We start from the raw sequence: 26,822 nt of genomic DNA, 5'->3' as shown, positions 1-26,822 counted from the left end.
ATCTGTATTTCTTACTATTTCCCCTTTCATTTTTATTACTAAGCAGTTCCTTTCATCTTTTTCTTTCTTTCAGATTTCTCACTTTTTATACATTACCCCATTTTGTACAGATGACTTAAGAAACCACATCACAACAAGGAATGTGACCACAAAAACTGCCTTTGAGACTCCCTGTTCCAAATTTGTCACCCGTTTACCAGTTTCAGACGCATTTGCCCATACCTTATCCTCCATATCATATTGTTAATAGGGCCGTATTTCTTCTTTTATCTACAGTAATAACAGCAAAACAATAGAAGTCTGATCCTGTCTGTCGAAGTCAAGCATTTGCAAGTTTAGCCACAGCAAGCTTCCATGAACCAAACACATACAGGTTTGGGAGGTTCAGGCCTCCCGAATGACTGGCAACCAAAAGCATCAGGCAAGCTTTTACTTAGCCTCCCACCCTGATTCCTTCAGAAGAGGGAAACAGATCTTGAGAAAAGGGGGGTGTTGGTGGTGGTTCTAGACAAGTCAGAGCCAGGATCAATATGCAGCTGCTGGTCAGAAGTGCTGTCAGGAGGGTCAAAGAGGAGCTAATGCTTCATCTAAAGCACTTTCTTGTGTCTCTTTATAGAATCATAGAGTTGGAAGAGACCACAAGGGCCATCCAGTCCAACCCCCTGCCAAGCAGGAAACACCACCAAAGCATTTCTGACAGATGGCTGTCAAGCCTCCGCTTAAAGACCTCCAAAGAAGGAGACTCCACCACACACCTTGGCAGCAAGTTCCATTGTCGAACAGCTCTTACTGTCAGGAAGTTCTTCCTAATGTTTAGGTGGAATCTTCTTTCTTGAAGTTTGAATCCATTGCTCCGTGTCTGCTTCTCTGGAGCAGCAGAAAACAACCTTTCTCCCTCCTCTATATGACATCCTTTTATATATTTGAACATGGCTATCATATCACCCCTTAACCTTCTCTTCTCCAGGCTAAACATACCCAGCACCCTAAGCTGTTCCTCATAAGGCATCGTTTCCAAGCCTTTGACCATTTTGGTTGCCCTCCTCTGGACACGTTCCAGCTTGTCAGTGTCCTTCTTGAACTGTGGTGCCCAGAACTGGAGATGACCCACATCTTATTCGTGCACTTCGCAGATCACAGTAAACCATCATTAATGACACCTTTATGGGCTGCTACCAAATGGAGAAAACAAGCCACACTCTGTCCAAAAGAAGCATGGTTTGCCTCACTGCAACGAATACCCATCAATATGCCAAAAACAAACTTTGGTCACAGGCTATGCTTTGTTGGGTGCAAACAAATCATGACTCCTTGTTTCAGAGGTAATTCTAAACCAGGGATTGTGGTTGGTTTCCTCCATGTGCTAGCAGGAAGGAGACAATCAACACAGAAAAGTGTGATTATGGAACACGATTAGCTGTGGATTACTGTGATGTGTCAACAAGGCCACTGAGAAGCTCTGATTTACATATCCAATTTTACGATGTCTCCAGCACTCTCTCAAGTAGCAAATCCTATACTACAGTGGCCAGACAAAGGGGTGTCTGTGGTTTTTGGAGCTACGGTTAATTGGGTGTTGCACAATGAGGCATTCAGTGAGATATGCAGACAAAGGATTAAGATGTGTTATTAAGTTCCACTGCTGTAACTAAGAGGTCCCCTAGCTATGTGGATAGGAGAGGGAATCCCATGTGTATCCCTGAATTTTAACTTAGTTTTTGTCATACAAGCAACAGTGACAGACACAGACAAACAGAAGCCAGAAAATACATCCTCAGCAAGTGGTAAACCTATATACAGGTGTTTTAGGGATATCCGTAAAATTGTTTTGATGTTACACAACATTCCAGCCCCTGATTTCTATACATAAGTATAAAAATTGAACAATTCATGTTGGTTAAACAGCCTTTTCATAGAACAGAGGCTTGTAATTTTTGGGGGGATGCCTATCCTGAAATTATCAGTAAATGTCCTAGAAGCAACAACTATGGGTTGCAGCTGAAAACTAGATGAACATGTATGTGTATGATGTACAGGTAGGAGGAAGCTGCGCAAAAACCACCTGGCAGATTCTTTTGGTCTTTTGTCACTTGTGATGATTCTGCTACTACCATTCTCTGTCAATTTGGCAATTGGTTATTAATTATTATTGAAAATGAAGGTACCTTAAACCTCTAGCCTGGCTGGCTTGTCCTTGATCAAGAACAATCCCTCCCCAGATGAGATCCGGCAGGACAGGGCAGAGATTTGGCACACCGTTCTCACAGATAGCTGACTTGATGTTGGAATCCTCGCAGGAGGGGGCTCTACAGAGTGATCCTCCTTCCTCACCAATGTCAGTGGTGGGTATTGAAAGCTCATGAAATGTATGAGGAAATTAAACAAATTAAGGTGCTCATGGGAATAAATTATTCCATGACGGAAATAGCTGCTGTAATAAAATGATATATTACATATATTTGCATGCAACTTCAAAGGAGCTTCTCGGCATATACAGGTTCTTGCTTCCCTTAAACCAGGAAATATCCAGCCAGCTGTAACCTATTTCCCTTGAAAATGCCGTATTTATTTGTTGCATTTCTTTGTATTCCTCAAGAAGTTTGTTACGGCTACACAATGACCTTGTGAACTAGGTTTTCCACATCTAAACCTAACATTCTAGCTACTAGAATAACTTGAAGCCATTCTTGTGGCACTGCAAAATAGAAGGCAGATGGGATTTATTTATGTGGTAACATTTGTGTACCACCCATAACTTCTATGATCTGAGCAGCAGGCAATATAACTTAAAAGCTATATACTGTACATATAGTTTTGGACCAGCTGAAGTTTCTAGACTGTTCTCAAAGGGAGCTTCATGTACAATTATTTGCAGCAATGCAAATGGGAGATTACCAGGGCATGGATAATGGTAGCAAGGCTAGAGTTCGCACAGCAGATCTTTCCCTTCGTCCCTCCTGCAGTGTCTTGCACCTCTAAAAAACTTCTTCAGAGGGTCATAGAGACCTACAGAACATTATGGGCTGTGTCTTATGGGGCTGCAGTGGAAGGAGAGGAATCACCTGAAATCAGGTGAAGAAATCTTGCAGAGCTCTCCTCATGCAAGATTCTTCCACCTCATTTCAGATGATTCCCCTTCCCATTTCATCCCTATACAACCCAAAACAAAATTTTCAGTAGATTCCCCCTGAGTCTCTGGAGAAGTTTTTCAGGAAATACAGGGGTCTGCAGATGAGAGGAGGAAAATATTGGCTGCATGAGCTACCATCTGCTCATGCAACCATTGGATACAACCCAATATCCTTAGAGGAAATGATAATTGATTGAGTATCACATTTTGCAGTCCGGAAGGTTGTGAACTATGTAAACCAGCAGTGCTGTTGTTTTAGGTTTGCAAATGCTGCCGTCAGATCCCCTCCAGTTTAAGTGAGGAAAAGAATGGGCATAGATATTTGTTAAAACTTTGCTAGTTAAGAAGAAAACATAGTATATGAATGTACACTGAGTGATCTTCAAATCATTTTAATTTTTCTGCTCTTCAATTCATTTTGCTGAGAAATCCCAGCAAAATTATATGAATCTTAACTATACATTATCAACATTTTGCAGTGGCAAGATAATATGTTTGTGTTTAATCTTAGGAAAGTAAAGTCCTGCAAAGTGTCCCAAAGTGTTTACTGGAAACTGACTATATTGTATTAAGCCTTGGTAAAATAGTGTGAGATACTACAAACAAAATCAAGCCTGAGGATTCTAACCCTATTTACATGCCTGATGGATATCATGTATTTCACAACTGAACTTTAAAAAACAGAAGAACAATTTAATTTTCATTAACACAGACAAACTTTAATTTTCATAGCTTCTCTCTCACCACCATAGTATTTTGATGCCTCATATGCCTGCATTCTGTCCTGATGAATCTTACAGAACAGGATGTGTGAAATGGCCTGCAGTTTAGAATACCCCATAATTCCAAATAACAACTAGAGGAAGATAAACAGATATTAAAAGGGGAGACAGCCCAATCTGATTATCTGGATAGGCCATTTTCTGGTACACAGTGAGAAGCAACTTTTCAAAGTCCCCAAGGATAGAATTGACAATTGCCAGTAGAAATCAAAAGAAACCCAAGATTTTAATGCTGCTGGAACCAGGTGACCAGTGGGCCCCCACCCTGTGCACAGCAGAGAATGCTGACTGGAGGCTTGAGGAGACAGGGACAGGATGAGACAGAAAAACAAAGAAGGGGGATTGGAAGAGATTGGTCTGAACCTTCTTTAGTAAAAGGCCAAAGATTTATATGATCTGAGGAGAAACCAGAGGCTTGGACCTTGAACAGCTGCAATATTTGGTTGCAGGACCCCCTTTGTCTAGAAATATCTACATATGATTATAGCTCCACACTATTGTATTCATCATCACCATCACCACCACCACCACCGTCACCATCATCACAAAGAAGTGCCTGACATTTTCCATGCCATGTGGCATAGAATATTTTTGAAAGACAACATGAAACATCAGCGACTCTCTAATGAGAGAGAGAATGAACTACTGATGCAATCAAAAGAACAGAAAATGAAAATTAAGTTCAGAAAATAAGCTTAACCCATTACTCATGGGACATGAAACCACCAGTAAACACTTGTCTGCTGGGTAGCATACAGCATGCCAGCAAAGTCTGTAAAATTAGCAGGGACAGCTGGAAACAGGAGAGGTACACCACAGAGTTTACCATAAAGACTTCTGCAATCTAGTCTGATGGGAAGAATGTGCTCTCTTTGTCTCTTCTTGCCTAAAAGAATGTTGACCAATAAACACACCTTTCAGGGAAATCATCACATGGAAGGTGGGCAAGGGCAAGAATAAAAACAAGGATGAAAGTCGAGAAAACACACAAACACAAGCAACAACAAAGCCCCAGTGGCCAATTTTAGTGAATGAAAACTTATTTGGAAGGGTGTATATCCACGTGGTGACAGAACCAAGGAGAAAGGGCCAGTAACTGCCCTATCTCATGTCCTACTGCCCCACACTACGAAAGGGGAACAGGAAAGCAGTTTGCTAGGGGTTGGGAGTGGGAGGTAATCTGAAGGCAGAGGAAGAGAATTCAGCACATCTTTATCAGGTGAAGTGCTGAATTTGAACACAGCGCATAACCAAGGCACAGTACATACCTAAGCACAACTAATTTGCATTATGTTGAGATACCAGCTATGAGATGGTTGCTGTATCAGATTATTTAGCATTATTTAGTGTTCATGAATAGCCTTGTAAGCAATAATAGGTATTTTGGGGGGAGGGGGAGCTCATTCCCACGCTCACCTAAAATTTTGCTAATCTTGTCAGAATTCTAATTTCCTTAAAAATTACTCATATGTTTCTCTTAAACATGAGCTTTCCAATCTGCTGCAAAAATTTTCCTCTCAAGCTTGTGAACCTTTCCCCAAGGAAAAAGAAATGTCCCCAGTCTTGGCTTAAAGCAACATTTCCCAGAACAAAAGCTTTTATTTTACCCTTGGGCAAATAATCGGGGAGAACTATCTGCATAACTGTTCTTGCATTTGTTTACAATCAATATGTATTTTACTCAACTGATTGTTTTCTATCATTTTAGGTACCATTATGCTTGACTATTGCAGCCAACAGGGCTAACTGCATACACTAGGGCTGACATTTCTTCCAAAATAAAATAAAATAAAAAATGACAAACTTTATTGCTAAGGCCACCAAGTTGCTTTTATGCCATCTGCATATACAGATGAAGAACAGAGGTCTAGAGCCCCTGAAAACTTACCACTGAAATATTTCCAGAAAGATGAGTATAGATTCTAGTGACAGATTGTAAATTAGAGAATTTATTAACTATTCTTATTTTATTGATATTCTTTGGCTGCAATCCTACACACAATGACTAGGGAGTAAGCCCCATTGAACGCAGTGAGACTTATTTCCAAGTAAACACGCAGAGGTTTGTACTGTTGTAACGTATTTCTTTGCCACACTGCCAAGAATATTACTGGTATTATTAAAGAATACCATTCCAAAAGGCCCCACTTCAGATTCCGCATCAATTTTGCATCTTTCTCTAGTCCCTTGATAATTGGGTAGTGCTGTTTGAGTAGGTTTTTTTGAATTTCAAATGGAGAATTATGTTCCAAGTGTACATACTAACTTTCTTATCCTTCTCTCAGTGCTCAAAGGAAATAAAGGTAAGTGAAATGCTTTCATCTTCTCTTCTCATCCAACACCCCCCCCTCCCCGCCCCTATGACAAAGTATCCAGAAAGATCCTCCTTCCATCAGCAGCATTAATGTTTTCAAATACTTCAACCATTTTAGAATCTGGATTACCGGGATTGCATTGAAAAACTTGCCTGCTATACTAGAATATTTTTTTAAAGGCGTTTCAGAGCAAACTTGCATTATGGATTTCCCACAGATTTCCCCTCATTTTAGAGGTCAAAACACAGGTATTGCTTAGTCTATAGTAACAATTTATTGTAATGCCAAACAATGAGATTAATAGGAGATCACTATCTTGTTTCATAAGAACTATTTGCTACTTCAATACTACAGGTGTTCCTGTAGTTGAGTTGATAAAAATTCAACTACAGACCTATCCAATGTCAGAGTAAACCCACTGAAATTGACAGGCTTCTGATTTTAATGGGTCTACTCCAAGCGTCACTTACTTGGGATATCGCTCAGAAAGGTTATAAGCAAAAGAGAGCAAGGCTTGAGATGGAAAAAGAAATTGGGAGAGGGAATTGTTTGTGACCCATTGTTTAAACTTTTTCCTTTGAAGGGAATAAATTATATGACATGCAACAGGAGGTTTTTTTGGTTTTCATTTCTCAAAGAAGTCTTTACACATTTAACAAGTTTTGCAATATATTTAGTGATCCTTATAGGACAGAAAGAATTGCAAAAGGTGCTATTAGACCTAGAATGGCACCAGAAGATCTGTCAGACAGTTTATTGGTTATATAAAATCATGCCCAGGAAAGCAATTTTAAATATATACTGTGGGAAACAATTCTCAGTCGCATTCCTCAAAAAAAATTTTTTTAAAAAGAAATAAGTATATTCTTGTTTTTCTTTACTAGTTCACAGATTTCCACAGCTCTGTGGAATATATTCCCTGAGGGCTGATTCTGGCATTTCAAATAGATGGTTAAAAAGGCTGACTTGTTTGTATATTGAATGATTAGATACATCTGAAATGTGTAATTTATTGTTCGGGTTTCTCAGTTTTAATTATTTTATGGTTTTGGATTTAGCAAGCTGCCTTGAAACACATTTGAGTGAACAAATACATGTTAATAGCAGTACAGTATTTCTGGGAATATGAAAGAATACTAACCCCAAAGATACACTATAGCAGTAATGTAACAGCCCATAAGGACTCCACAACAAGCTTCCCTGACTTGTGGTTCCCCAGAAGATCTAAAACCAAGTGATTGGCTTGTTTTTGACCACTGTGTGGTTTGTTTCTTCCACTGCAGTACTGGGGTTTTCTGTATGTTGATTATATTGGTGAGTTTTAATTGTATTTGTTAGCTTAACATTTTTATTATATTTTAATGTTCTATTGGGTAAACCGCTCTTGGATTTTTTTAAAAAATGAGGAGTGCTTTATAAATACAAACAAGTCACTCAGTCTAAGCAATTTAGCTTAGAGTCCTCTACAGTTAGGACTGTGAGAATATTGCAGTCAAAGTAGAAACACTTTTTAGTCACATTAGTTTCAGTGAAACAGAGCTAAGCATGGGGTTAAATCTTTTCCCATTGAAATACAGATGTGCCTTTTGAATTTGCAAATGTAAAGAATGTGTGAACATTGGTGTTTATCTCATGTTAGCTAGGAACAGTAAGACAAAGGCGAAGGCCAAGCCACAGAAAAATATGTAGTACGGGGGGGGGGGAAGGGGGACAATAACGGGAGACCACCCGAAGCCTTAGATCAGTGGTGGCCAAACTTGGCCCTCCAGCTGTTTTTGGACAACAACAACAACAACAACAACAACAACAACAACAACAACAACAACAACAACATACAGTCATACCTCGATTTACAATTGCTGCGGTTTGCGATCGATCAGTTTGCGACCGCCACGGACCCGGAAGTGCTTACATCTGGGTTCTGCGGCGCGCAGATGCGCTCTATCGGCGCCTCATGCACATGCAGAAGAGGTGCTCCGTTTACGACCTGCTCAGGGAGCGACCGGCTCCCCGGAACCAATTGAGGCCGTAAACGGAGGTACCACTGTAATAATTTATTTATTATTTATACCCCGCCCATCTGGCTGGGCTTCCCTAGCCACTCTGGATGGCTTCCAACAAAATATTAAAATACAGTAATCCATCAAACATTAAAAGCTTCCCTAAACAGGGCTGCCTTCAGATGTCTTCTAAAAGTCTGGTAGTTGTTTATCTCTTTGACATCTGGTGGGAGGGCATTCCACAGGGCGTGTGCCACTACCAAGAAGGACCAGTGGTCAGGGATGATGGAAGTTGTAGTCCCAAAACATCTGGAGGGCCACGTTTGGCCATCACTGCCTTAGATGAACTTTCTCCAAAAGGTAAGTTTAGGGTAAATTCATTTATCCCTGTCATGCATGCCCTTGAAGCCCATCTAGACAGAAAAGCAACAGTGTATAGGTGTGTAGCTGACAATTTTTCATTTTTGGCAAACCTGCAAGTAACCAAGGAGCAGATTCACAATGGAATTGAAATGCTGATGCAAAAGTATATAGTCGATAAACTCTTGCACTTCCACCCATATGTCAAACAAGCTCCTCCTGAAAAAGAACATTTCAGCCACCAAGATACGTATCAAATAATATTCCAGGAGAAAATTCAGACAGCTTTTCTAAATGTGGAAACCATTTTCAGTTTGTTATTGTGTTTAATGATTGCAAACTGTTCTGGCGAAAGATCATTTTCTAGACTAATAAGGATAAATAATGATATACAGTCAACAATGTCCCAAGATCGGTTGCCTGAGCTGCATAGGGTTGCTGATTTTAATGATATACAGTAATTGATAATTTTGCATCCAAAAGAGCTTCAAAGAAGCTGTTCTGACTTTGTATATAGTGTAATGATGTAACATAACTATGATCCGCTATTAATGTTCCGTGTGAACATTATCATTAATTCCATACTTTTGTAAATTTATTAAAGGTTATGAATGTATAAACAATGGTTTTTTATCAATGCTAAAATTTCAGCAATGCTCTACTTTCATTGAGCAGATAAAGAAGAGAACGGGGTTTTGTTTTTCATGATCAGATTCTTGGGCCTCCCAAGGTCTCCTAGTCCAGGGCCTCCATTTGCTTTAATCCAGGCTTGGCTCTGGGTGCTTAGGAGAACCCTGAGAATAGTGTGTCAATAAGGAACCATTCTGTTTGGCAAGTAGAAATGCTTGTGCGGAAGTAAAGACTGAAACAGCACAATGTTAAATTCTACCCACAATTGTCTTCCATTCCATCATTTTGGTTTTTAATGAGATAGCACCCTAAAATTCTGTTGGCTCCCTTAACACTTTGTGCTGAATAATTAAACCAACACACAGGAAAGCATCAGCACATATCAAATATTCTACTCAAACTTCACTCATCAGAAACTTAAAATGTTTTTCATGATCGTGATGACTCATGGTATTAGTTGACCTAACTAAGAATGTCCTTGCCTTCATAATCATTTGACACAATCACCAAAACTTACTTTTCATTTAGTTTTGGCATGGTAAACTTCCTTTACTGGTGCATCTAAACTCTAAAATAGCACAAACACACTTATAAAGTTTGCTCATGGAGTAGAACACAAAACAAGAGAAATGAAATTCTGTGTCTATAACAGAAATTCAAGTATTATGCATAGCTTATGCAAGGGGAGGGGAATATCCCAGTTGGATGAAGCAAACTACAGTGGTACCTCAGTTTAAGTACACAATTGGTTCTGGAAGTCTGTATTAACCTGAAGCGTACTTAACCTGAAGCTTACTTTCCCATGGAAAGTAATGGAAAGTGGATTAATCCATTCCAAACGGTCCACGGAGTACTTAAACCGAGGCGTACTTAAACCGAAGTATGAGTGTAATTGGTTCTGGAAGTCTGTACTTAACCTGAAGCGTACTTAACCTGAAGTGAACTTTCCCATTGAAAGTAATGGAAAGTGGATTAATCCATTCCAGATGGGTCTGCAGAGTACTTAAACTGAAAGTACTCAAACCAAAGCATACTTAAACCGAGGTATGACTGTGTACTCCATGACTGGGTTAGGAAACCTGTGGCCCTCTGCCTTATTTCAAGCAGCTCAAAAAGGCAGCAGGGATGTGGTGGCAGATAGAGTGAGCTATACAATCCTGCCATGCTTCACCTCCTAACTGACTTCTCCCATAGGACCATGACCTTTCACGTGAAAAATGTTATCCACCCCGGCTTAAAGATTGCCACAGAGAAGAAAGAAGGAGTGGAAATTTTCCTCTATTGCTACAGACAAAGCAGATTTCCTCATGCACTTGCCCAATTCCATATCCAAGCTCATTTTTTCATGCCTATCCTGAAATTGTGGCCCTTACCATGCATCAATGTACAAGCAAATGGGTGAGTCAACACCACCTAGAAAGCTGATAACATCAAAAAGAATGCACTGCCACAGGTTCTCAGAATGGCTCGCACAATTCCAACACAGCAAAACAAACAAACAAACAAACACCTAACACAGCTCCATCTAGAAAAGGCAAGGTCAACACAACACATACAAAAACAGTACTTCAACACACTAACCCAGGGGTAGTTAATGTGGTGTCATCCAGATGTGGCAGGACAACTCTCCTCATTCCTGACCATTGGTCATTATGGCTAGAGATGATGGAAGCTGGTGCCCAATGACATTTGAAGGGTACCAGCTTGGCTACCTCTGTTCTAAAAAGGCTGAAATCTTATAAGGCCTTGGAAAATAAAAGGGTGTTGCCAAAAAGATATCAGATTCAGCATCAGGTGAACCTCACTAGGGAAGGCATTCAAAAGCCAGGATGACACAACTGAAAAAGACCACCCTCCTCACTTCTGAAGGCAGTGGGACACAAAGAATTGCCTCTGAAAATTTCATGGGGGAGAAGGTAGTCAATAAGCCAGTTGACTATGAAACTCGTTGTGGGGAATTCATATTTTTTGTGACATTTGCATCCTGTTAATAAATACTGACACTTTACAAGCATCAATGGAAGGCAGAGATGGAAGTCATCCTTCCTTTCATAGAGAAAATGGTTTGGTATTGGTAAGCACACGACAGATTCCAACCTTACATATGAAGTAATCATTAGGTAAAAACGTTAGGGTTAGATCTGGGAAAATATTTTCTTAATGCAATGATAGTTCAGCAACAGAACATGAAGCAGAACAGAAGGTGTGTGTGTGTGTGTGTGTGTGTGTTTGTGTGTGTGCAATTTTTAGTTTTCCAATATAACCCCCAATATTAGCCAAATTATAAGAATAACAATTAATTCCCAAAGTATACAATTATCAAAATGCCAATCAACTTCCAATCAATACATTTTAGTTAAAGTGGCTCCCCACATGGTGGTTTGGGTGCATTTCCGATATTATATCACTGTGTTCCATAATCTTAATGTCAGTTACATTTCAGTTATAATAATCCCTTAGTCAACAGCTACATAATTAATGATTTCCATTCGTGATGTTACAATGTAAAAATTTATAAAGCTTCAAGTGAGGAACTCAAACTATTATCTTTATTCTGCCCTGCGTGTGAAAACTATCAGGTCCATGGAGAATCCTTCTGTCCATGTATGGCGTTGTCTCTTTCACTTCCCAGCTATTGTTTTCTCCCATCGTGACTTGGGGCAGAACTGAATCTCAAAGTTTCTCAGAGGTCTTATCTCTCTGTCCCTTGCTTCGATGTCTCAGAACAGGCAACAGTCTGTTAGAAACCATTCTGTCTCACTAGTAAAACTTGTCACAGATCTTTGCCATTTCCCCCTCAGCCTAGGAAAAGGTGGGCAGTTTTTGAACACACTGAAGATTTAATATTCCTTTCTAACTCCCAGAATCTTTGCATTATTCTTATCATAGCCCCAAAATTCTTTCCCTTCCAGCTAGAGATTTATGGCCCAATTAAAATCTTAGATTACATTCTTTCAGAAACACACACAAATCTCAGTCTCTTTTTCCTTGTCTGTTGTTTTTAAATGAAGGTGAGGGTAATTACTCTGTCTTTCCAACACAGTCATACTTGAGCTTTCCCTCCCCCTCCTTTCCTCATTTCAGATCACACGCAGTTTCCATTTTTGCTAGTTAATATCAATATTACTCCAATGTCCCTTCCTCACTTGTAAATATATTTTTTTATCTTGTATTCCAGAGAGGGTTGTCAGATCATAAATAAAAGCAGCTTAGAATAAACAAACTGTGGGCTTCCCTCTCTCCAACCGACTCTTGCACCGAAGAAAATCTTATCTCAATTCAAACCTTTGTTCCATGTGGCTGATATATGTTACTGTATGTTGTTGCAACCCCTTCCCATCACACGGCGGTACTTTAAAGCCAATTAAAGATCCAATTAAACAGAGAACCCCTGTTTCTTAATGGTGGTGTGGGAGGGCTTTTGCCAGGTGATATGTTTTTGCACTCGGTGCTTCCCTACCTCCCACATTCCATGTCGGAGAGTCAGGTACCAAGATGAACTGTGAGTGAAGTCCATTCCCCCCTGTCCGTGGGGGAAATTTGCTAGGATGATTTACCACCCTCTGTCATCCTTGTTTTTCATTTGCGGATGATTCCCCGCTGTCTTGGGGGCTGCCTCCAGGAAGGGAGGTGGGACCGGAAGCCGAAATAAGTATTCTAAAGGGGGTTTAGCGTCAACTACCTGCTCTGTCCATCACCACCAGCTGCTACAGGAATACCTGACTATTCTAGGTTCTGTGTCCATTCTGCCTCCATTGACTCCATCAGCTCAAGATTAAGCAAAGCTGTCTCTCAAGGGTGTGTCATGAAGTTTGGAGGAGAGAAAAACCCACTATGACATGGGCGTAGTTATGATAACTGAGATACAATAGAAAAAACATTTACGATAGCTGAACAACTGGGAAACAACTTTGATTGGTAGCATATTTAAAGAGCAATCAGGATAGCACATGAAGGTTAGTCTGAGCAAGTCACCTTGGTTAATATGTGATCTTACAAGGCCAAAAGCAACTTGCAAACCAGCATCACTCTCATTCCACCCCTATCAAATATAATCACAGGGGGGAAAGAAAGCTAACCAGAAGCCAATCCAAGAGATTGCTTCGACCCAAAGAAGCAATTTATTCAATATGATTTTTTTTAATCCCCAGATTACTGTCAAGGATGGTGGGGTGGGGTGGGGGGGAGAATTCAAGCATAACACGGAGATAGGAAATCTTCCAAAGGGAATGGTACAGATGAATGCTTGAAGGCTGTTGGGAGTTACTAGCAAACAAAACAAAGGGGCATAAACTTAGAAACTGTACACAAGGCAGCCAGCCACTGGCAGAATTTTTTTGCATGCAGAACCAAACATATGGAACAAAGACTACCAAAAGCAGTGCAAGGGAACAATTAGCATAAACAGTTTTGAGACTATCTTGGAAAAATTTCAAGGAAGAAAAATACTGTGGGATACATCACATAACATAGAAGAAGGCAGGGCCCCAGACGTATTTCTCCTGGCTTGCCTATGTCCTTAAGTGACCTGGGTTTTTGTGTGTGTGTGTGCCTTCAACCAGTAAATAGGCTATTCAAGGTCAGAACAGTACTATAGTAGCATAACTCCCTCCAGCAAGATAAGAGCTTGACATTGCTAAGCCACACAGAAGAGCAGAGCCTCTCCTCCAGAAACGCCATGTTATCTGCAAGCAGAATTGTTTTGCTCTATTTGTACAAGTTTTGTTCCCGAAAGCACTGGTGTAACTTCATCACTAGTTCTGACAAGATTTTGCTTATTTAACAGGGTTATGTTTTTTTAAAAAATTATTATGAAAGGGGCCCAGTACTGCAACAGAACTGATCACTGCTTTTAAGTTACATATCAATAACTGCTTTTAGGTTATATACAGATACATTCAATTTCTCACTGGAGGAAAAGCAAACATTTTATACTACACTTGATGTTTAAAGCCTTGATCATACAATATATTATGTGGAACAGAGCTGTGGGTGCATGTAACAAACTGCACAATTAATTGGGCAACTGGTAGTCACTAGTCACAAAAACAAGGAAATCTGCCATATTCAAGGGTGGCCAACTTCCAGGAGACTGTGATCTTCTCACAGAGTTAAAAACTGGAAGTGATCTACCTGTTTTACTGGGGTTCAGGTCAAAGCTGTTGAGCTTTTTTTGGAGGGGGAAAATGCTCTGTTTTAGTGGGGTTCAGGGAAGAAAGTTTCATGGGGGGGCTGGCAAAATTTTAAGGGGAGCGGGATTAGCCGCTCACCAAAATGTTGCTGTGGAAGCAGTCTGCCACACAGCTACTGGTAAAACTCCCATCTTCCGTTCAAGAGAAATGGAGAAATTGCAGCGAAGGGCGAAGGGGCGGGGCCAGGTCCTCTTAGGCAAAAGCAAAGGAACAGGAGCCCGTTATTGACAGCGATCGACTAGAACAGGGGTCAGCAAACCTTTCCAGCAGGGGGTCGGTCCACTGTCCCTCAGACCTTGTGGGGGGGCCGGACTATATTTTGAAAAAAAACATTCCTATGCTCCACAAATAACCCAGAGGTGCATTTTAAATAAAAGGAAACATTCTACTCATGTAAAAACATGCTGATTCCCGGACCGTCCGTGGGCCGGATTTAGAAGGTGATTGGGCCACATCCAGACCCCGGGCCTTAGTTTGGGGTCCCCTGGACTAGAACCTCAATTGACCTGTTGTACATCTCTGCCAGATCTGAACAATTTCCTTGAGCAGATCCATTGGCTACATTAGCAGGACAGACCAAACTACAAAGTGATGCCTTTTTAAGGGAAGCTGGAACACTTCTGAAGAACGTCTCGGCAAAAACCTTTCCAGCTCCTGATTTAGCAGAAGATAGTTGTCTCCTACTAGATTCACAGGCTGGCAAACTACCGGTAGGGCTCATACAAAGATGCAGAAACAAAATCAGAAATGTAAAGGGCATTGTGAAACAAAGACTGAAGTGGCACTCTCCCAACTGAGCGAGGTTTTCATGCATGTTTATTAAAAGGAAGCTAACTGCACATGAAACTGGCCACGGTAACAGTACTGAACATTCTGAATGGCAAGAGGGTTTGGACTCTTACCAAGAACAAATAAATAAATAAATAAATAAATAAATAAATAAATATTATGCCCGCCCGGCAACAAAAGGAGGCTTACAGAGAGGGAGTTAACCTGAAACCATGCTTGTCAAGAGCTTTGCACATTCAACCTTTTTGAACCTATTACAATCACTCTGAGGACAAATTCTAATTAGTTAATTTAAAACTACTGTTACTCACTTCATTAATTAGTGCTTGGGACTGTGTGTTTTTGGTGGGCGGTGGTGCAGGGGAAAAGAACGATACGGCAATGGCTGAAGCTTTCTTTTTGGGAACAGGAAATGTGATGCCCCAATCACACTGCAACTGTGATAAGTGCACATTTAAGGGTATAAATTGGCAAATCTGAACAGGACCCCTTGGAGAAGCATTAAACTCTATGGCACTCAATAATTTCGACATGCTTTTTTTCCAGCAGGAGTCATGTTTTGTTCTAGCAGAGACATAATTTGTGTGGGTTGGGCAGTCTTTAGTGCTGCTTCAGTGTGATTTCCCAGCAATTCTTCACCCCCCTGAAACATTTTGCAAGTGTACCCAAAACACCAAAGCAAAGCTAATTAGCTTTTGATCTGTAAGCATACAGAGAACCTTTTTTAAAAAAGCTTATTATAACATTTACTTGAGATGAATTGAAAAGCTGTTTAGACATATGGGGAACAAACAACTTCTGTCTACTAGGGTGCTAGTACTACACTGAAGTAGTCATCATACCTGTTTGGTATCTTCTACTCCTAAAATCTGTGTGACCAGCTACTGAAAATGTTCTTGTCCAAGGAAACTGGGGCACCCTTCTTGCCCCAAATAGGATGCAGATCATGGACATGCACTGAAGATGAGGTATGCCAGAAACAGGTCACAAACCTATTTTACGGCTTGGGCAGTGCATCAGAGCCACAGGGGGTGTGGGTTGCAACCAGATACAGTATAGAAATGACTGGATACTTTCTTTAGCTTGAAGGTTTACAAAGGACTTCTTCCAAATGGGAACCCATTAAAAGTTATGCTAACTTAAGCTTTCTGAAGGCATGAGGACAGCATGGAAATGCACAGAAAAGAACTGCAAAAACAAGTTCTACCCTGATTTGGAGAAAACCATCTTAAGTGAGGAGACTCCTCTATCAGCAGAGTCTTCCCATTCATTTTTAAACCTGTTTTAATGTAATATGCAACAGTTAAAACACATTGGAGTATCATACTTCTCAGGAGGCCACATTGTACCCTTTTATTTACAGGTTCTGACACCTCAGAACTTTCAGATCTACAGCTAACACTTTCCCCATGTTTAAGCATGCTAAAGCCTCTGAGAAGTTTACATATAAATTTTTTTTGCCATGAATTAAAACTGTAACATGGGAAGCGGAACTGAGGGAGAAAAGATGCCCTTATTCAATGTTAGGAGACATTTCAATGTTCACACATAAGCCATTTCCTGGCTACTTTTTCTCCAAACCTCCATGTCCCTTTGCTCAATTCTGATACATCTTCTGCTTCTCTACAGTGTTGGTTCTGAACCACTGGCTTAGTTGCCTTACAGCAGTGTTTGTATACCACTTACTGACCTTTGCCACCTTATGCATTCCAGCTGGCAGACATTGTCAGCATGGGATCCTTGCCTTATAAACATTTTAATGAGCAATATGATGTAAAACTTTAAGAAATCTGATTTGTATACCAGCTGAATTATAACCAAAGCTGTTGAGAATGTATAGCAAAATGTTACAGATCACAAGCTTCTTTAAAAATAATATATCTGTAAATTCTCTCGTTTGTCAGTCAAAACAAAATAAAGTTATCTGTTTACAGTTTCAAGTATTTTATCAGTTTAGAAACAGTGAATGGAGACAGCCCTATAAGGTGTTATGTGTTTGTGTGTGTGTGTTTGTGGGTATGAAGTTTTGTTTAGTTTTCATAGAACAAAATTCATGTTTTAGCTTTTAGGGGCCAAGATGTTCTTTTTGGGGTGTCTGGGAGGAAGGCCAGGAGGGATCTGTGTGACTCAAGATGGAATTCTAAGTTCAAAATGTTTTCAACATTATGGGCAATGTTACAAACACAAACACACATATACACATACACACAGAGCCCAAAACGTATGGACTCAGCTTTTTTATTTCACACAACTTGTTAATGAAATTTTTTTATAAAAAAAAACTGCTGGAGAAAAAAATCAAGTCATGTGTGAATCTATATTGGAATTATGTATTTATGGAAACATGCTGTTATATAAATGCAAACAACCCCTAAGCAAATAGTAATACTTAGATACTTTCACCTAGTTATCTTTAGAGAGATGTTTGATGAGCAAGGAGGAAAACAGTGAATGTGAAAAGGAGTCATTGTAGGGTGTAGATTGTAGGGTGACAGCTTATTGGAAATCTTGCCTAGTTTGCATGTATGTAGTGCATTATGCAATGTGTGACGAGGATGTTAGCAAAAAGGTCCCGTGCAAACAAACAATAGCAATGAATGCATTGCAGCAACTGCCTGTGTTTCAAGTAGCTGGAAAATAACAGCATCTAATGAAGGGTGGGCTATAACTAATATACTAGTTTCTAGACACTTTAGTTGGCTTGGATATGAACATGCTAACACAGCATATAGGTATAGGCTCTCGCATTTATATCTATTGCAAACAATCTCAGAGCAGATTATATTAAAGACTAGGACACAATGCTTATGCAAATGTAAATAGCCCGACATACATACGCCATATTTGTTCAGCTGCACATAGTTTTTTAATGTCTGCATAATTTGTTTACGAAGTCCACTAAGCTCAACAAGGAACCAATTTTAAGAGAATTGTTGCGAGGTGAACCTAGCTGCCAGGGCTTTATTTCCCAGAGGAGCTAATATTACAAAAGCTCTAAAGGAGGCCTAAAATGCCAACAAAATGCAAAACAGGCCCACCCAGGGAGACATGTCCTTAGAAATCAGCATGCTTAGATCATGTCAGGCTGTCCATCTTTACTGCACAAATGCCAAACAAGGTCAAGGACTGTGTTCATAAAGCACTACAGAAACTGAGTTATTTAAATTAGCAGCAGCAGCAGCAGCAGTTTCCTACACCGCTGAATTAGTATACATATGTACAGCAAACCCAAAGCTCCAAATGCTTTCCCAACACTGTCCCAGAGAGACTACAAAACACACAGAAACATTTAGAGGCAGGGTCATGTGAACAACTTTGAAGTGGACTTGCTGCCACAAGTTGAAATCCCTTCCGGCCTCCCTCACAGGACTTCCTGTGCCAGCAAATGTGGTTATGGTGGGTCTTATTTAGCAAGGACACCATTCCCACTCTGGGCAGATATACACATAATTGTGAAGCATAAGAAATCCTGGAGAACCCAAAGGGGCTATGGACTGTAAATCTTTCACTAATACCTGACTTGACCAGCAAAAAATAAAAATAAACCATTTGATTAATATTTCTGCTTACATTTCAGATTGTACTGTTGTTTAAAATTTTGTTTTATATTTTAATAAGCCCCCTCTACCTATTTCTAAAATTCCTCCATTTAGCTGTGATTTTTACCAGATGGATCTCCTGTTATGACACTTTTAATTACTGAAGCATACTGGAAGCCAGAGGAAGCTATAATATACTGGTAATAAAGAGAAGGCTACCAACTGGAAAGAGTTCCTTGGAGATTTATGTTCCTGAAACTGGTTCACTCTCCAAATCACTTGGAAACAAACTTCATATGCTGCTAAAATCTGGAAACAGTTGGATAGTGTGAGTCAAACAATAAATCAGTGTTTAGCGTAATAGAAATGTAAACATGCAACTCCTGTTGCTGCTAACTGTAATACACTGTGCTTTGGAAAAAATGTTTTAAAGGGAGGCAGCAGGAATTTGATGTCTCTCCATTCCCAACATTATTGCTGAATGACTTGTTGCTCAAAATCCATGTTAGTCACTCAGACTCCTTCTTTCTTGCCATTGCCAAATAACAGTAATGTAGTTAATCACCATGTGTGTCCAGCGCCTATGTACTAATATCAGTTTTAAGACTTGTGGTCGCTGTCTCCAAGGTACTCCTTGGACCTAACATGGGATTTTAAAAAAGAGCAGGCTGCGTGTGATCGCATTAAAATTTCCCTTTCTTCGGACTTATAAGTTGGAGAAGGAGGCCGGGGGCCACCTATTATTAAGAGGAGACCAAGAACTTTTTTTTTCATCCTTCCTGATATGCATATTCATTCTCTTTGTTAAACGTGCCTCCATCTTGGAAGTGGGTTCTTGCTCTTTTCTGATTCACGATCGCTTGCAGCAGCTGTATCTATAAACTGCACCCAATTATTCTGTGCAACACAGGGCTGCTGGTGCAGGAAAACATAGAAGCAGGGTTTACAGCTATTATATCTGGCACAGCTCACTAAAGTTGACCCATTAAAATAATTTTGCTTGTTAAGACAGATATCAGATACATTTGCTTAATTTTGCAATAAATACCTCTCGGTTAATGTTTCAAGACTGATGAGGCAGAGCTCTTCATTGTGAATATGTTTATATAAAGTACACAACAAGAATCTGGAAGAGCTCTAGCCACTAAAGCAGGCATCCCCAAACTTTAGCCCTCCAGATGTTTTGGACTACAATTCCCATCATCCCTGACCACTGGTCCTGTTAGCTAGGGATCGTGGGAGTTGTAGGCCAAAACATCTGGAGGGCCGCAGTTTGGGGATGCCTGCACTAAAGCATACCTTTTAGGTTTCTGGAGGCCTTCTAATGTTCTGACAAAATTACATGCAAGTAGATATATTTGTATGAGTGTCAAGTGATCACAAGTGGCAGCTTTGCTTGATAAGCCAAGGCTCCGTGATGGATTAAGTTTACACTTAAACTGTTAACTTTCAGGAGGGTAAGTATACCACAGAGTTGAACACTGCAAGTGCCTACTCATGTTTCATGTAAGATGTTAAACATGAAGCCAAGATTTGCCAGTTCAGAAATACCCGATAAAAATTAAGTAAACAATTATTCAAATTTAACAAAGTTTCTTGAGTAGTTTTCTCTCCCCGCAAAAAAAATTGTATACACTTTACCTTAAGAATTCACCAATCATAAATCTAAAAGAGATGGATCGATCTTTACAATTACCTTCTTCTACACCACAAATTACCCCGCCCCCAATAAAATGGTAGTATAATTTAGTCGGTAGAGGTTACACCAAAGAAGGTGACAGACCATTAACTATCCATAACTTTCGTATTCCTAGCAAAATTCTCAAAGTTATACTTTTTCATGCGAGATAAACAACTGTGGAGATTACAATTAGCATTGTAACAAGCACTTGCTGAAGCACCGGCCTTCCTTTTCACAAATATAGTCAGCTAGCATTAAAACAATGAAATAAACTGTGTAATTTGCTTGCATTGGAAGTCAACAAAAGATTATTTCTAGTGCTCTCTTCCTTAAAAGAATCTTGATGACATGCATTTCACTTAACCTTTTCACATGAGACCATTATGACTTGTATTTAAATCTTATCACCCCATTATTGCTAAAGAATGTTTGAAGGTGTCTGAACAATATATTTTCATAAAATATGTCTAAGTGCTTAACTAGATGTTAAATTTGACAGCAGCTGTCATAGGGTCAAAGTAAATGTGATGGTAAATGCATATTTGCATTTAATGTGCCTAGTTTTAAAAATGAAAACAGCAGCTACTGGGCGTTGTGTTTGATAACTATCAGGACTACAGCACATAGAGAGGGTGAGTTTAACCCTTTCCCTCGTGCTATTTATGGGCCTGGGGCCAGAGACCTATCCTCTCAATGCAAATAGCAGCTTTTGAGAAACATTCCTTATGACTGATTAAGCTCACTTATTACAATTTTACTTATGCTGGTCTGCAGTAATGCAGATCTTAATGCATACAGAGGTGTACAGAGAAGGTGGAGTTCCTCCAAATATCTGGGATCCAAACCACTTACGCCTTAAATGGCTAAAACCAATACTCTGAATTGGCCTTGGAAACTCTGGTAACCAGAGCAGTCATTTGTGAGTTGGAGGTATCTTGTCCTCAGCTGTAGCCAGTCAACAATGCAGTCAGCGTTCTGGACATTGTTCAAAGGTAGACTCTTAAACGATGCCTTGCAACTAGGCTACTGGACCTTGGTAGGCAGGGACACTTATTTCTCAAGCAGACAAGATGAATATACCACAATATACCACTCAAAGTGCTTTTTGGGGGGAAGGAACATTCCTGGCTACAGTGGCCTCTCAAAGCTAGGTCCAGCAATACTCCCAAGCCCCAAAGCCTCCTTCAGTATTGTCAGAGGTTCTTGCGACTACTCTAGAGTAACGACGCTCCGCATGCTTGTCTTTAAACAGTTTTTATTAGTGCAGTCTATTTACAGTGAGCCGTGTGTGTAAAACATGTCTGCTCAGTCCGATGCAGAATCCGGCACTGCCTCCCCCCCCCCCCACGTGATCTTCTCCAACATAGTAGTCTCGGGACAGTGAATCTCCTCCCTCTCTTTCTCCTGCGTAATTCCGGAACTGGAGGAAAGGGTCTACGCTCCAGGCTTTCATTTTCTCCCTTCTCCCCCTCCCTTTCCTCACTCCTGTGTGGCCGGGGCTCTCTCATGTTGCTGGAGCCCTGGCCCTCTCTCTCCACTTCCTGACTAGCCTCCTCAGAGCCCTCGCTTCCATCGCTGCTTGGGGAGGAGCTACTTCTGATGCAAGGGGGCGGTTCTCTGTACTTTCTCCCCCTTACATCCATGATCAGTATTAATCCTAATAAAAAATTAATCCTGTCTAATTACACTTTGTTCTTTTGTAAATTACTCGGCACTGCGTTCCATAGACGTTCACAATCCAAGTGTATGCACATTGAACATCTACAATAAAAACAAACCTATGGAGGATGTATTTGTCCAATCAGTTACCTGAGACCATTTCTTTCTTTCAATATCCTACACTGTCTAGACTAGGTATTTGAACAAGCAGGTCTTCCACCTTTGATACCGCGTCCATTTAAGGACACTAGAAACCTTTAAAGCCTTTGAGGCTTTCTTTCAGGTTAACAACTTGTAACTTTCTCTTTGGAAGCCTTCATCTGTTAAGACGTAAAGCAAAACAAGAGGTTTTTCCATGGATTCTTATCTCTAAGGTAAAGTACATTTAAGCCTGAAGCTCTGAAGCAGACCTTTCAAGACTGAAGTACAGAGCGCGCACACGGTGGGGGCTGGGGGGCTGGAAAAGGAACAGAGATGCACTCAACTCCAAAAATGGAAGAAGAGAAAACTAATGAAGCCAGTGGATTTCCCCCACCACTTCCAATGCTTCCATTTTAGGAGCAAAATTAGTTTATTAGCAAGTCTGCTAAATGTATTGCACAGTAACTTTCAAGTTAAATATTTTTTAATGTGCTTGGTCAAAACAGCTTTTTGGACCACAGATTCCCAACTGCACTTTAAGAAAAGCATTCTTACAGCTTGCCTAAATACTGCTTAATCTGGAACAGCCTTTTTCTATTCTCATAGGGGGAAATGCTATTCAACAACAACATATAGCAAAATTATTTGGTAGCTTGATCCTATTCCCTGTTAAATACTGCATTAAAAAGATGAGAATTAAATTTAACCTGTGCTCTGTCCATTTGCAAAATGAAGCTTGTTGCATTGCTTTCCCCACTCCTGACTACACAGGCTGGAAGATTGGCTACCGACTTACTCACAATGCTATAATGATGCACCACCAGGCATACAGAGGCTGTGGCAGGGAAACACGCATCACTTCCTCTGACCCCACTCTTTCAGTAGTTGAGATTCAGAGATAAAGAAACACACAAGCTAGCACAACAGCCAAAGAGTTCTAGACACTTTGATTTATGCCCCTCAATAAAAATATCCACCAGCTACAGTTGAAACAATGTAGGTTCACTGCATAGGAAAACACAAGGAAGGGGTTAACAAGACACCCAACCTGGGCAAAGGCATGAGTTGGGGCTGTCACTCATGCAGCTGTGACATTGCTGAATGGTAGCATTTAATTAATTTACTTTATTTCATTTTTTGATAGGTGAGTTGTGCCATTTGCTATGGTTATTCACTGCTGCTTTTTGTGTATTATTCGGTTAAAGTTGCTACTGGGATAGTGTGTTGACTGACCAGATGGCTGACATACAAGCAGGGGATAGCTCAGCCAGTAGAGCATGAGACTCTTAATCTCAGGGATGTGGGTTTGAGCCCCACGTTGGGCAAAGGATTCCTGCATTGCAGTGGGTTGGACAAGATGACCCTCGTAGTCCAGTCCAACTCAACAATTCTGTGATTCTATGATCAGCCCGTCACTGGCATTTTATATGTTTCCCATAATGAAAAAAATCTGAGAAAAATCTCTGTACCTTAAATCCCCTTGGGTGGGTGGGTGGGGGGCGTGGTCAATGGAATAAAGAGGGGAAAGATGGAACCTTCAACCAATACCATTTCAGGAAGCTACAAGCTGCTTGCAATACAGCCAGTGTTGGCTCAGCTCTAATAGTATTATATACTTAAGGATGGATCTGGCATGGGAAACTGCATGGCTTTACCAGCATAGCCACATACAATCATACTCTTGCCTTTTGTCAATTAAAAGTCAGAGAGGTTTGATGCCCAAAAAAACTTCCTGCATGAACAGCAAGAGGTACAATTAAATGCCATGAGAACAGGAATATCCTATATGAGATGCTGCACTTACTGTTCGATTCGTGGAGACAGATACAGTTTGGGGAAAACTTGAGTAGCTTCTGTATCCTCAAAGCTGACGGAAAGAAGAGCAACATCTTCCCCGGGGTCTTCATTTGCATCCTACAAACAAACATACACAAAAAGAAAACAACTTCAGACTGAAAGTAGACATAAGCTCAATAATAGGAGAGGGTCCAAGGCTTGTTCAAGAGGTTTGCAGTCTGCAAGTCCAACCCATTAAAAAATGTCTAGAGACAACTTGCTCAGCACTGAGGGGCACACTGGAAAACAGAACATTAGCAGGGGCAAATCTGCATATTTTAGGTGCGTGTGCTCGACATAAATTACATGTCATTGCTATGAACATGGCAGGTGTCAAACTACTGCTAGTGGGCATGTCACAATATTCTTCTGCAGAAATTGTTGCCCTCAAAACTCAACTCAGCTCTTAATAATAATAATAAAAATTATAACTGTAACAAACAAGGAATATGGGTTGATTCTTTGCTTCATGATTTGTAATCTTGAGACATTTTGCCACCACCATTTCAATTTGCCCTTTGCAACTATGAATTCAAGATTATTTTTAAAATCAAGGAAGTGAGTTTATGGTTTCCTAGATGCCAAATGTGGCCATGTGCATGGACTATTCTGCTGACCCTCCCAAAATTTGAAAAACGTAGTTCTCCAATTGTTTCAATCAGATTGGCTTTCTTTGTTTTTGTTTTAAAAGTTGTAAGAGGACTTGTGAGCAACCAAGCAACATCTCTTTCCAATGCTGTTAACACTCCAGAGAATAAATATTCTGGCAAAAAGTCCCATGGCTCAGAAGTAGAGCACATGCTCTGCATGCAGAATGTAATCAGGTTCGTTCACTGGTAGAAAGGCTGGGAAAGGCTGAAATCCAGAAGAGCTGCTGTCCCAATACTGGGCTAGATGCAGCAATGGTCTTAATTTGGGAATAAATCAGTTTGCTCTATTTCAATAATTCAGAAGGGTATTTGTATTGCTCCTAAATGTTTGTATGTTGTTGCACACCTCCCTGATGCTTTGCAAGAGGGGGGGTTATATAAATACTATGATAAATATATATACTTAATTATTTATTTGGTAAAGAGATAACAATACAACTATGTAAGCATGATGGAATCCTTTCTCTGATTATCACAACTTGAAAGAGAAATACTCTATGGGGGGTAAACCAAGCCAGAGGTATCACAGATGACACTTGCAGGAAGAATTTGTAGCATGCCTGGACAAGAGCTGGAGGTCATGCAGGCCTGCTTATAATACTGAGTCACTTCTATATGCATGTCTGTATTTAAGTCCCACTGTCTGCTCCCTATCTGCTGGGGGGGGGGAAACACCCCAAGACATCGGGGAGCCCGGGGCTGCATATGTATTGTTTTGCACACTTAACTGCACTTTCTCTAAGCAGAGTGCACTTACTGAAGAAAGCAGATCTGACATTGGTAGTCGATGCCCTAGTGGTTTAACCACACTCAGAATGGACTATTGCAACACTTTCTATGCAGGGCTGCCTTCAAGGAGAGTTCAGAAATAATATCTGGTACAAAAAGTGGCTTGTCGGGATTTTGAACAGGCTGTGGCAACTGGAGCACAAAGATTCTATACCAAAGGCACTGGTTACCTATTAGTATACTGGCCCAGTTTAAGTTAACCACACCGTGATGGGCTGCCTTCACCCATATAAATCCACTTGATCAAAGTCTCAGCTTAGTAACTGCCCTCACTCAGCTCACTTACTGCCCACACTGAAATGACAGTTGGTACGATCCAGGAACATGGTCATTTCAGTGGTAGCACAACTTTTACAGAACTCCTAGTCTGATAGACTCTCTCTCTCTTCTTTAAGTGTATGATCACACTACCAGAGGACCACAGAACAGATTTATGGGGCACTACGGTATGGTTTATACTGTGAACAAGCCGTGTGATCATACACACTGCTCAAAATTCCCTGCCACTGTTCCAAGTTCTGAAAATGCTACTGTTCCTAGTTTTGAAAATCACAGGTTTTAAGCCGGGGGGGGGGGGGGTGTGCTTAGAACATACAACTTTAAAACAAAAAACAAAAAACCCAACAAACCATTTCACCATACAGCTCTCACACAATTTGTTATGCAGAGATTTTGATATTGTTTTTACTTGTATTTGTAAACTGCCTCCTGTGCATATTGGAGTGATGGGGATATAAGTTTCTTTTGAAAACAAATAATTTAATGCCAATGCATTTTTAAAATAATCATTTCCCTGCAACGTATAGTATGCTGAAACTCTCTTAACTGAATTTTGTGTTTTATTCATTAGGATCATTTAAACAATGTGCCAGTTTTTATTCCTTGTAGTGATGTAGATTTCAGGATACCTTTCACCATTTGTTTTTTATTTGACCATCGGAGCCATTAAACATCAGAGTAACCTTTTAAAAAATAGATTCCTGGCAACTAATGGCCAAACACATTCAAAGCACAATGCACCAACACATTGTTTTCCTGCATCCTTCTACCTACTGTAACTAAAAACTGGGGATTTACTGGAACTGAGGATTTATGATGAGTCACAGTGCTAATAGCCAGTCCAACCAAAACATCTGCTCTACACCGTTACAACTGCTATAATTCATTTCCCCTTGTGTTTGGAGTAGAACCAAGTTGCATAGTAAGGATCTGAGAAATGAAGAAGCCCAAAAAAACAGGTATAAACTCAGGAAAGGATACCGATTTTTCAAAAGACAATATTTATGCCAACCAAGTACCCATAATTATTTGTAACTAACACCCATCTGA

General features: G+C 40.3%; 1 protein-coding gene across 3 annotated transcripts in view; it reads right to left on the bottom strand.

Annotated features, from left to right (window-relative positions):
* BABAM2 (BRISC and BRCA1 A complex member 2) overlaps nt 1–26,822 on the bottom strand; it is a 129,005-nt gene that overhangs the window by 60,108 nt on the left and 42,075 nt on the right. For all 3 annotated transcript variants that reach the window (XM_088666596.1, XM_035111504.3, XM_088666597.1), the window contains exon 7: nt 24,023–24,132. In XM_088666596.1, coding sequence (XP_088522722.1) covers nt 24,023–24,132 — 110 coding nt within the window. The remainder of the gene's footprint in view (nt 1–24,022; nt 24,133–26,822) is intronic.

This window comes from Zootoca vivipara, chromosome 3, assembly GCF_965207765.1.
Source record: "Zootoca vivipara chromosome 3, rZooViv2.hap1.1, whole genome shotgun sequence".
In the NCBI taxonomy this organism is placed as follows: Eukaryota; Metazoa; Chordata; class Lepidosauria; order Squamata; family Lacertidae; genus Zootoca; species Zootoca vivipara.
This window is presented reverse-complemented; position numbering and strand designations above follow the sequence as displayed.